Source organism: Mastigoproctus giganteus, chromosome 4, assembly GCF_048544385.1.
Source record: "Mastigoproctus giganteus isolate SK-2022 chromosome 4, ASM4854438v1, whole genome shotgun sequence".
NCBI lineage: Eukaryota > Metazoa > Arthropoda > Arachnida > Uropygi > Thelyphonidae > Mastigoproctus > Mastigoproctus giganteus.
This window is the reverse complement of record NC_143578.1, coordinates 16,942,704-16,955,731: the sequence shown is the minus strand read 5'-3', so window position 1 is coordinate 16,955,731 and position 13,028 is coordinate 16,942,704. Positions and strand designations below refer to the sequence as shown.

Sequence of the window (13,028 nt, the reverse complement as noted above, 5' to 3'; positions counted from 1 at the left end):
TATTTATTACTATCCCCTTTCCCTTACATAAAGGTCCGATCTGGTTTGTCCTGCTCTTCTTGGCATTTATATATGTGAAGAATTCTTTATCCCCCCCTCTTTGCTCTGTTTGCTAGTGATTTCTCATAAACTGCCTTCGCCTGTCGAACCTTTTCTGTGGCTCTATTACAGATCACCTTGTAGCTGTTATAGGCTTCAGTACTTTTTATTGCTCTGTAACCTTTCCATGCCACCTTTTTCTGCTCAAGTAATGTGGCAACTTCACTATTCATCCAACTTGGAACCCTTCTCGTGGAGTATTTTTTTAATGGTATATACGCATTCAAGGCATCTGTGATTAATGTTTTAAAAGCGTACCACAGTTCGATTGTATTCATTCTCAGCACGATATCTACCCAGTTAATAGAGGCCATGTAGTACCTTAAGGCATCGTAATTTCCTTTTTTGAAATTAAAACCCATTCCTTTGCCTTTTACTTTCTCTCTCGTCATCATCCACCGTAAAACTCCGTGATCACTTCCTGATACTGGTTCCTCTACTGTCAGCCCTGTTATGTCATCTGCTTCATGTGTGATGATGAGGTCTAGGATATTCTTTTCTCTAGTACTTTCCCTGACATGTTGATACAAATAACAGTCATCTAGTTGATTTAAAAATTTTGTTCCCCATGTCGAGTTTCCTTCCCATTTACTCCAATCAATTAGAGGCAAATTGAAATCACCCATAATAAGGCATTGACGCTTACTTGCCCATTCCATTTGCATGTAGAGGCTTTTGTCATAATCTTCACAATCACCTGGTCTGTAGATTACTCCTACTCGCATTACACCTTTGTTTCCAACTATCTCACACCATACAGACTCTATACTAGCATGTGAAATGTCTGAATCCGGGAAAGCTATCGTCGCACTCAGGCTGCTTCTGATAAGAAGCATTACCCCACCACCCCTTCTATCTACTCTATCCTTCCTAAATACATTATACAAACCGTACTGAAACTCATCATCCCCAATTTCCGGGTGGCACCACGTCTCTGTAAGCCCTATTATGTCCGCGTTACTTGTTTTAACCAGCAGTTTGAATTCGCTCATTTTATTGACGACACTTCTAACGTTACTGTATAAACAATTAAGATTTACTGTTCTTGTATATTTAACAACCCTAACACAACCCTTGAAGTTTTTTAGGCTCTCTTCCCTGATATTAGCTACCCGCTCACGTGAAACGTCTTTGCCCCCAGAACATCTAGATAATACGTCCAGTTGGGGTAACAGATAAGAACTCTTAAGGTATGTGCAAGAGTTACATTGACCAATATTATCAGATAAACGCATGTCAGTATTACCCACATCCCCCCTAACTAGCAGTTTCCCTGAACCTTTAAGGTATCCTCAATAATACTGGCAAAAACTTTTGCACTATCTTTGTTTAAGTGTATCCCGTCTCTACAAAACAAATTCCTTCTACCTACAAGTGTGGGCCATGCTGATAGAAATTTACCCCCAAAGCCTTGCAGATTCCTTCAAGTCTTGAGTTAATCCACAAGGCTCTTAACATATAATCCCTCCTATCGTGTCTGGGCAGAATTGCAGACACATAGACATTATGGCCTAGCTCGCGACATTTCCTCAGCATGGTCCTGTATTTTTCCAACAAATCGTCAGATTGTGTACATTTAATATTGTTTGTCCCCACATGAATAATAATATTTTCTTTACCCCCTTTAAAATCTGACAATCTGTTGGCGACATCATCAATAGTTGCTCCCGGCAGACATACCCTGGTTCTGCTCCACCTATCTTTATTACAAAAAATATTCCCCGTTTCCCTGACAATGAAGTCTCCTAATAAAACAATGTCCTTTTTAACCAGAGTAGTTTGCACTTGGTTTTTCTGTTTTGAGGCTCGAATCGGGTGTGCATCACTTGGTAGATTGGTAGACAGAGGGTGGTAATCAATGGGTGCTGCTCTTCGTGGACTAATGTTATTAGTGGAGTCCCACAGGGTTCGGTGTTGGGTCCACTGTTGTTTTGTATATTTATCAATGATATTGATGAAGGTATAGCAGGCTTAGTGTCGAAGTTTGCAGATGATACAAAGGTTGGCAGGGTTGTTAATGACAGTAATGGCAGTGTGCTACTGCAACAGGATCTAGAAAATTTGGGCAGATGGGCTAAGAAGTGGCAACTAAAGTTTAATTTTAACAAATGCAAAATACTGCATGTGGGTAGAAGTAACCCGAGAGAAAAGTACCAACTGTATGGTACTACACTTAAGGTGGTAAAAAATGAAAAAGACCTGGGAATAATTGTGCAGTCAGATATGAAGTTTTCTGAGCAATGCAGACAGGCTGCCAGGGCAGGTCATGGGGTTTTGTCAATGATATATAGGAATTTTGCTAGCAGGGAAAAGGAGGTGATTGTCCCTCTGTATAAGGCAATGGTCAGGCCACGCCTTGAGTACTGCGTACAGGTCTGGCGGCCTCATTTTAGGAAGGATGTCGATTTGCTTGAGCGTGTACAGAGAAGGGCAACAAGATTGGTGAGGGGAATGAAGGGATCCTCTTACCAAGATAGGCTTAAGTTCTGCAAATTGTAGTGGCTGGAGACTAGGCACCTGCGCGGTGATCTGATTGAGGTGTATAAGGCCTTGAATGGGTTGAGCACGCTGAATTCTGATGGGATACTTCCACTTGTTCAGATTACGAACCTAAGGGGGCATAAATTCAAATTAAGAAAAGACAGATGTAGAATAGATGTGCGGAAATTTGCCTTTAGCCAGCGGGTGGTTAATTGCTGGAACAAACTTCCATCTGTCGTTGTGGAAGTTGATAGGTTGAATAACTTTAAGGAGGAACTGGACAGGCATTTGGAGGGAATGGTGTGTTTTTTTTTTGGCTGATGCTGCATAAGCTCATACACTTTCTTTCTTGCATCACATGCCACTACTACTATTTTTCCGAAAAAGCAAACTGTTGGTGAACTAGATGACATGATCAAAGAAGTGACTGACAGTGTTCCTGTGCACTCTCCATTTTCAATAGCAACCGCAACAGGCAGATTGAGAAAGGTTATTGATAATGTGGATGCACGTGCATAAAATAAATGGCATAAAGTTATCTATCAAATATTTTATGAAACAGCTTTTTAAAAATAGGTAATGACTTTTAAATCATCATATAATTTTACAATATAGGAGCTTAATTTTTTTTATTAAAAAGGTTTTTAATTATTTTAACATTTTGCAGCACTTTTTTTTTTTTTTTGCTGCCCATGGCCATAAATCTGATTTATTTTCCTTTCTTACTTTTCCTCTTCAGAGCTGAACTGTGATGGATTTTATTCACACTTTGTAATATTGTACAAATTTATACGTACTGACAGTTTTATATCAGTGGTATTGATGAAAAATCTAGTCACTTCCCACTAACAAAACTGCTCAGGAGAGATTTCCACAAAACTGACTGAGGTGGGAGCCCCTTAGAACAACAATGCAGGGTCCATGAGGCTTTCTGTTATGCACTGCTCTAGCAATGAGCTCGCTTTTCTTTTCTTTGAATATCAACAAAAGTAAAGTACAATGCTAGTAGCTACTAACCATTCCCATTGCTCACCATAAGAGTATGATCTCTACAGAATGCTTATATAGTGGTAAAATTCTTATAAGCATTAGGTTTATTTTCATAAAACACTGATAACAGGATAAGTCTTAGCATCTACATCATGGCCACCATCATTTAAAAATAGTTAATGACAAAAAAATGACTCATTTTGCAAACATTTAGAGAACTGCAGTAGTTATATCAGATGCTATTTTGTTTAAAATAACTGTTGTTTTTCTCCTAACAGATGTTTCTGTTAGGAGAAAAATTGCACTTCTATAAAAACAATACCTTTTATGACTTCTAATCTAAAACAATTTCCTAATTAAGGGATCAGTATGATCCCTTAAAATAATGACAGTTATTTACATCTTTAATCCCTAGAAATGGGCTGCTTTGCACTACACTACACAATATTATAGAATTGTGCAGAGATATTTCAACACAACAGTTAAAACCAAATGAAATTTGTAAGCTTCACTGTATTCAACATTTGATCATGGGGAACATTTTGCTCCCACTGATACTTGGCAGTAACACTTGATTTAATTTCAACTTAGGGACAAATATCTATGGTTCTACTTAAGTTGCTAACATTGTGTGGCATCATCTAAAAATGAGAAGCCAGTAAGCTTTGAAATAGCTGTCCTGTGTCCAAAGTTTTAAATATATAGCAGAATCATCATTTCAGGTAATGCTATACAATTTAACAAGATATTAGCAACTTAGGCAAACCACGAAGTATTTTTCAATGTCTCTAAGCTGAACATATGCCCAAGCCTTAATACTGAGCTGGGCCACAGTCTTCAGTAGGAGCAGGCAGATTTCCATGATCAAAATCAAATGTATACAAATTTTCTTTATCTCAATGTAATGCTTATTCTTATGTTATAATATTGAAAATACTTCACAGAATAATATTAGTTATAATTAATATTGTGGTATACTGTGTAATTTGACCAGGTATATACTAGATGAATTTAAATGAAAAGGGTGCAAAAATAAGTAAACTATTTCTAATTATAAAAGTTGCGGTAATATCTTATTGAGTTATACATAAAACATCAACTCATGAGGAAAATATCAAAATTAAATAAAATATCAAAGGGATATAATTAATTTAATTACTTATCAATATTTAGTAAGGGCATACAAAATACCTCTTAATTCATCTTGTTCCTGAACATGTTTTAGTAGCTGGGAGTGCATATTTGTAATGTTCATAAAAAGTGACTGTACATAGGTATCATTTGAAATAGGCCGACCTCTACTGGAATTACTCATCATTCGATTGACGAATATCTCTATGTTAGTTCTTAATTGGGCAAGAAAGTCTTCCAGCTCATCAATGTCTCCATTCTGGTATTTCTGCAAATTACATTTTAATATGAAAGCATCTGAATGGTAATAAATATAAATTTTTGAATGAACATCAATACATTTGGCCAAACATGTAGTAAAAGTATCACAAAGGTTAACAAATACTTGAAATTGTATGAAGCTGAAGTATCTAATGAGACAACATATTACTATAGTCAGAGGTATAGTATCAATATTTAATTATGACCAAAATTTCATTAATTTTCTATAAAACAATCTAATGGAACAAACCTCTGTTATTTTAATGGCAGCTTGAGAAACAATGGCAGCAGGTGCACTTGGCACTGGACTAGTCCTGGTCTGAGGATTATGTTCTTCTTGTTGCTGCTTTTGTTCCCAGTATGGGCGATTCAAATACCTTGCCAGTTCTGGATCCACATAAGTTTGATTGTTTTCCTTTGTTTCTTGAGCACTGTTATCCTAAAATTAAAATATTTCTTTAGAAAATGTATAATTTAATGAAATATTCTTAGGAAAAAAAATGACCAGCAAAAACCAGTTATATTTTTATAGAGATTTCAAATAAAACTAAGTATTATAATGAAATCTTCATTTTCGGCAGATGATTTTACTTAATTGAATTAAATTTGATTTTTAAAATATATGATCACAACGTCCTTTCATGAAAGATATCTAATTCTTCAGGAAAACAGTAATCTCTTTGTCACTGCAAATACTGTGAAATTTCAAAGGACTATAATCTTGGGGGGAGCTAAATCTGGTCAGCATGGTGACAACAAAAAAGTGAAGTGCTTTGCAAGGAATTCTTGAAAGAATAATGCCAAGCATGCAGGGGGCATTGTCATGATCCAAACTTATTTTCTAAGTTTGTAGATAATACAAAGGTTAGCAGGTAGTTAGTGACAGGAATCAAAGTCTGTATTACTGCAACAAGACTCACTTAAAACATTGAAATAGCTTTTGATTGCTCTTAATATAAAATTCCACAGAGATGGCTTTTGGGGGTCATTCTAAGCATGGCTAATTTAAATTAATACTGAAATAAATAGAGAAATAATTCCTTGGAAGAGGGGGGTCTACATGATTGTCCATTATTATGTTAATGAATTGATAGCACAATAGTATTATATCACATGGTAGATTAAATAATTTATTATTGAAATGATACAATTTAAAGGAACTGAACCACCTCAATGCCAAAGACAAACAATTTATGGCTGTTTTGGAAACTCACTGTGTCCTGTCTTCGGGCCTATGGGAGTTAGAAAATTGTTTGAGGAGTGATACTCTTCAGTTATTAATTCACTTTAATGTGAAGAAATAAAATAACCATTGCTATTCTAATATCATTCTTTCCCCATAGTTCATATTTTCTCTTTAATACAATATTTCTCGTTTGTTACATTTCTCATCTGAATCATTACTTATAAAGCTGCAAAAATGCAAAAAAACTACACCTTCAAAAATGATAACATTAAGTTATATTATAAACTGTTTTTTTGAAATATGAAGACAGACTACAATAAATTTCTCAATTTCTCTGTGCTTTTTTATATTTGAGATATAAAGTAGCTAGGAAATAGATTAAAAGATATCAAGCAAATACATCATGCTATATTTATGTCTTTTTATCTTTATTTTTAAGGAAACATGCAGCAAACTGATATAGCAAACTGAAACAACTTTATTATATAGTTAGCATTAATGAATTTCTTTATATGATTTACACGAGATAACTTACTACTGTTGATGCTGCTGTGTGATTAGCTGCTTGAACAACAGATTCAGATTTATTTACAGCAAGGTTGGTTTTTACTTTCTAGAAAAAAAAAAAATGTCAATGCATATGAATAATATCAGTCATACCTACTTAACTGTACTGGAACAAAAAAAAAAAAAAAAAAAAAATTACATCCCAATGAAATTAGAAATAACTCCATTATAGTATGTGCATTTGTTTAACTAACTCTCCCCTTTCCCAAATATACACATTCTAACATACTGTGAGACTGGCTACTTCACCAGGTGTTAGAAAGATGAGGACTATTTCAATGAAATTTTTCTCAAATACTTGTTTGGACACAGATCTCCAATATCACTGAAAGATATGCCAGTGACACCATAATATCAAATATGCTACTTAAGGTGCTTCAAATGATACACCATCAATGATCCTTTGGTTCTTTATCATTTACACTTTTAGGTACAAGTATAACTCTTATTCCAGTTACCAATATTGATTTGCACATGCAGAATGAGTATCAACTCTTGGGAAATATATTCATAGCACACGGTACAGGCACACAGAGGTGAACAGAATGAGGTTTATAAGGCCCTGAGAGAGGTTAGTAAAATGAATGAAGGCAGAATTTTCACAGTCAGAGAATTCCAGAACCCAGGGGCATAAATTCAAATTACAGGGGAAGAGGTTTGGACTCCACATTGTAGGAAGTTTTCTTTTAGCCAGTGAGTTGTTGATTGATGGAACAAGTTGCCTTCACAGGTAGTTGGGGCTGACAACTACCAGCCAACACGGTTTTTACCTCCAAAGAACTTAAATACTGTTTTTAATCAATTTTTATGCATAGACCTTGAAAATGACCATGATAGTTTCACTTCACAGTTATTAAATATAGAGAGAGCTACATTTTGCCAAAATATGCCAATTTCACATAATCTAGCCAGTAAATGTAGGACATACTGATTTATTTTAACAGATATATGCTAATTCTCTTAATTTTAGCAATCAATTCTGGCCTCGGGTTTTCTTGTGATAAACATAATCAGACTTCTACCTATGGTTCTTAGGTTCAAATTCTGATGCAACAATTTACAATTTGAAGAGAGCACACTTAGTGGTTTTGGTGAGGATTTTTGAAGGCTGTGACAAGGTTTTCCAAGTATTAATTGATTGTGTCATTCTCAAGGTTGCAAATCTATTCGCCAAACATAAACAGCACCTCAAGAGTAGGAGGGTGTGGCCTGCAACTCTTGAGGTAGGAAAAGTTTTTGAAATAATTTGCTATGGAGGACAGTATATGTTTATACAAAGACATTATTGGACTTCTGAAAGAACAAGGTGTCGTGCATAAGTCAGATGAATGGCATTTATTCATAGATGCCTCAAAATTAAGTTTAAAAGCAGTTTTGCTTCATAATGCAATGAATTTCTATCAGTTTCTGTGTTTCATTCAGTAGGAGTTGGACTTAAAGTCATGAAAGCATGTCTAAGGTTCTACATGCTTTAAAATACCAGGATTATGGTTGGAACATATGCAGTGATCTTAAGGTTATTGGCTTGCAGGGGGGAGGTTCACAAAATATTGTTGTTTTTTGTGTTTGTGGGACAGCCATGTGACAGAAGAACATTGTTGTGCAACACTGGGACAAGCAGGACGAGTTCCTACCAGGACAATGTAATGAAAAATATATTCCTTTTAGTGAAATCAAGGTTCTTCTTCCACCCCTGCACATCAAACTTGGATTGATGAAAAATTTCATGACGGGACTAGATAAAGAAGGTAATGAATTTGCATAATTGAGAAGTGTGTTTCCTAATTTAACATATGCCAAACTTAAGGAAGGAATTTTCGTAGGACCCCAAATTAGGAAACTCCTGAAGACTGTGTGTTTGAAAACCCAGTTAAAGGAGGTTGAATAGCTTGGTGATTATTTAAGGCAGTAGGTACATGGTTTTTTCAGTAATAGGAAAGAAAGAAAACTATGAAATGTTGGTGTATAATTTACTTGCGTGCTACAAAAACATGTGCTGCCAAATGTCGTTGAAAATTCATTTTCATTCCCATTTTAAATTTTTTCCCAAAAATCTGAGAGATGTGTGTGATGAACAAGGGGAGCAGGTTCATCACGATATTTCCACGATGGAAAAGCGGTATCAAGGTCGCTGGATCCTGTAATGATGGGGAGATTACTGCTGGTTCCTTGTGAGGGATAGTAAGCAGGAATACAAGAGAAAATCCCTTAGTAGCAAACATTTTTAAGGAAAATTACAGGTATGCTGATTATATATTATTGAAATATAACTATTTCACTATGATTTATGACATTTTTTCTGAAGTTAAACGAGTTATATAGAACATATTTTTTTACACTTGTACTACAAACTTGAATTATACGTATATATCCCTTTATTTTAACATTAAACATTGGTACATCCTTTGATTTAGATGTGACGGAGACTTTTTATGGTGATTTTTGGAATCAGCACATTTAATTCCTCCAGGATCACATATTTTCATTGCAGAGGTATGACAAAAAATATTTTGTGTTGGCTAGTGTAATCTACTAGTCATTTCCTCTTCCCCTCCCCCAGTTAAAAAAAAAAAAAAACCTGTGGCTTCCTTGCACTATATAGCTATTATTATTACTAATGGAGCAGGTGTTATCATCTTTGTCATGGTCTATGGCACCACCCCCCAATTATGGTTCAATTCCTAAAGTTTTTAGAATGAGGAGACACTAAAATCACATGTGTAAATTCAATAAAACTAAAATTAATGTCCTTTAAGTAATTACATTAAACATTATTTCATTCCATTGTTCTTATGTTTGGTACATATTACATGAATTCAGATAAATGAAAAGATGATTTTTATCTCTATTTTTATCTCAATCTGAAATCTCACTATTTAAGATCACTAATCCATTATATTAACTATAGTTTCTCTTTTTACAAATCACTGCAATGATAATAGCAATATGAATCAAAAAACTGAACGAAATGAAAATAATTTCATTACTGCATCCTCGTGATTCATATTACAGGTTTAATTAGTAAAAAAAAAAATTTCTGCTTAATGAAGCTGAAATTAACTACTAGAAGTAGAAAGTACAGAAATCAAGGTTAAGTTATATTAATACCTCTTTTCCTCTAGATTCTGATTCACTCTTAGAAAGGGCAATAGCAAGTTGTAGTTCCTCCTCTTCTTGCAACTCCTGAGTTGATTTGGAAGGTGGATTCTGAAAGAATAGCAATACGCTATTTAGAACACAGCGGCAATCTCCAAGGCAGAATGCGCTGGTCCCACAGGAGTTAGTTATTGTCGGTGACTCTATTGTCAGGGAGATGGGTAATATATTGTGTAAAAAGGATAGGTGGAATAAGACCAGGGTATGTCTGCCGGGGGCAAAAGTTGATGATGCTGTAGAACAGATATCTTTTAAGGGCACAAAGGGTGATATTGTTGTACAGGTTGGCACTAATGACATTAATAGCAGGAGATCTGCAGATTTACTTAACAAGTACAGGTCAATGCTGAAAAAAAGTCATGGAGTTAGGGTTAAATTTGAAAGTGTCTGCAATTCTGCTCAGACACGATAGGAGGGAGTATAAGATGAGGACCTTGTCAATTAATTTGGCCCTGGAGGGACTGTGCAAACCTCACGGGGTAGAATTTTTCTCAGCATGGTCTGTGCTTGTTAACAAGAGATACTGCTTCTACAGGGATGGGATACACTTAAATAGAAGGGGGTGCAAGAGTGTTTGCTGATGCTATCGAGGCAGCATTAGGTGGGTAGGAAAACTGCTAGCTTGAGGGGATTCAAAGACTAAAAAGGTTAATAGTAGCCACAGGGAGAAGTGAAAGTGATTCTTGTACTGCTTCTATTAGAATGAGCAACAAGCTGGAGGGCAGAGTGCTAGGGGTTCAGGAACTGATGAGAGTCATCATGAAAGAAATAAATACATGGGCTGTGTTAGGGTAACTAAGAATAGGTACATGTATAGGAAGAATAGGAAGGGAGGAGGGGTTATGCTGTTAATTAAGAAAAACAAAATCTAAAGAAGTGCATCCAGTTGACATGGATGGACAGTGCAATGTTGAGTCAGTGTTAACCAGAGGGTAATACTCTTGATCTGGTTATCAGCAGTGATTATTTGTGTATAAAGAATTTGCAGATAAAAAAACCACTAGGTGGCAGTGATCATAGTGTACTGATGTGGGATTTACTTAAAGATATAATTACCATCAGGAGTAGAGGGAAGGGTTTTTGTTTCGATAAAGATGACTACAGTGGTCTCAGACAGTTATTAAATTCTGTACAGTGGGACCAACTGAGGTTGTCACCAACAGAAAATTTCTAAGGGGAAGCATTCAAGGAATGGAATAATCGTGGAAGCTATTAGGCTTTTCATACTGATTAAGAAATATTGTTAAAGATTTATACCTAAATGGATGTCAGATGAACTAATGAGACTTGCGGCAGAGAAGAAAAATGCATGGAATGCATAAAATTTATCAGGTGACACAGAAGCCTACGGCAGATATAAGCTAGTCTGTAATCAAGTCACAAAGGAGGTTAGGCAAGTGAAGGCAGATTACAAGAAATCTTTGGCAAAGGATGCTAAGAAAAACAGCAAGGACTTTTTTACTTATATACTTTTTACTCTAGAAGGAAGGGGATGAATCAGATTGGTCCACTTGATAACGATGGTTCGACTGTTGATGATCCTGCTCAGATAGCTGATAATCTGAATGAGTATTTTGCATCTACATTCACACATGAGGAGTTATTAAAGGAGGAAAATGCCAGAAGTTTATCAAACTGTAGCATGGTGCTTAATGTATAACTGAGAGCAAAGTGGAGGAGAAATTGTTGAAGATAAACAAAAGAAAGAAAGGAACCTGGTGTGGATGGGATCTATCCAGTTATATTAAAGGAGGAGCAAATGAAGTAAGCAAACTCTTAGCCATAATTATGAGAGCATCCATGGATCAGAGAAAGTCCGTACAGACTGGAGATGTGCAAAAGTATCCCCAATTCACAAAGGGGATCTAAGGGTAACACGAGTAATTATAGAGCAATTAGTTTAACTTCTGTTCTGGGGAAAACAATGGAGTCACTGGTTAAATATGTATTGCAGGATCATCTAGACAAGACTGCAATAATAATTCAGACACAGCATGGGTTTGTTATGGGAAAGTCTTGTCTGATAAATTTGATTGGATACGATGATGTGGTTACAAAGGAACGGGATGCAAAAAACAATTTAATATCATATACTTGGATTTCAGGAAGGCTTTTGATACTGTTGCACATGGAAGACTAGACTACTGTACAAATTGGAGCAGTATGGTATTAAGGGTAAGTTGCTATGATGGATAAAAGGGTGGTTGAGTGGGAGAAGACAGAGAGGGTAATCAATGGACACTGCTCTTCGTGGACTAATGTCAGTGGCGTATCCAGGTATCGTAGTGGGGGGGGGGATATACCGACCAGGCTTTGGACTTTTTTTTTTTTTTTAGAAAGCCTCCTGCGTTCTTTTTCTTTAATTTCAAAATTTTGGCTGGGGGGGGGGGACATATGTCCTTTCTGTTCACTCCTGAATATGCCCTTACTAATGTGATTAGTGAAGTGTCCCAGGGTCTGGTGTTGGGCCCACTATTGTTTTCCATATTTATCAATGATATTGATGAATGTATATATCAAGCTTAATGCCAAAGTTTGCAGATGATACAAAAGTTGGCAGGGTCGTTAATGACAGTGTGCTATTGCAACAGGATCTAGAAAATTTGGGCAGATAGGCTGAGAAGTGGCAACTGAAGTTTAACATTGACAAATGCCAAGTACTGCATATGGGTAGAAGTAACCCCAGAGATACGTACCAACTGTGTAGTACTACACTTAGGGTGGTAGAAAGTGAAAAAGATATGGGCGTATTGTGCAGTCAGAAATGAAGTTTTCTGAGCAATGCCTGTCTGCATTGCTCAGAGCAATGTAGTTTTCCGAGCAATGTAGATCCTGTTGCAGTAGCATACTGTAATTACTGTCATTAACAACACTGACAATCTTTATATCATTTGCACAAACTATACAGGCTGCCAGAGCAGGTCATGGGGTCTTGTTAATGATAAACAGGAATTTTTCTAGTAGAGAAAAGAAGGTGATTATACCTTTGTATAAGGCAATGGTCAGACCTTATACAAAGGGATAATCACCTTGAGTACCTTGAGTACTGCGCACAGGTCTGGTGGCCTCATTTTAGGAAGGATGTATAGGGCGAGCAGAGAAGGGCAACAAGATTGGTGAGGGAAACGGAGGGGTCCGCTTACCAAGAAAGGCTTAA

General features: G+C 36.2%; 1 protein-coding gene across 1 annotated transcript in view; it reads right to left on the bottom strand.

Annotated features, from left to right (window-relative positions):
- The window catches only part of LOC150086439 (hepatocyte growth factor-regulated tyrosine kinase substrate-like), an 81,684-nt gene that overhangs the window by 26,361 nt on the left and 42,295 nt on the right, over window positions 1-13,028 (bottom strand). The window contains exons 9-12 of the mRNA XM_090372581.1: window positions 9,824-9,922; window positions 6,684-6,761; window positions 5,213-5,401; window positions 4,762-4,969 (exon numbers count right to left, since the gene is read on the bottom strand). Coding sequence (XP_090228707.1) covers window positions 4,762-4,969; window positions 5,213-5,401; window positions 6,684-6,761; window positions 9,824-9,922 — 574 coding nt within the window. The remainder of the gene's footprint in view (window positions 1-4,761; window positions 4,970-5,212; window positions 5,402-6,683; window positions 6,762-9,823; window positions 9,923-13,028) is intronic.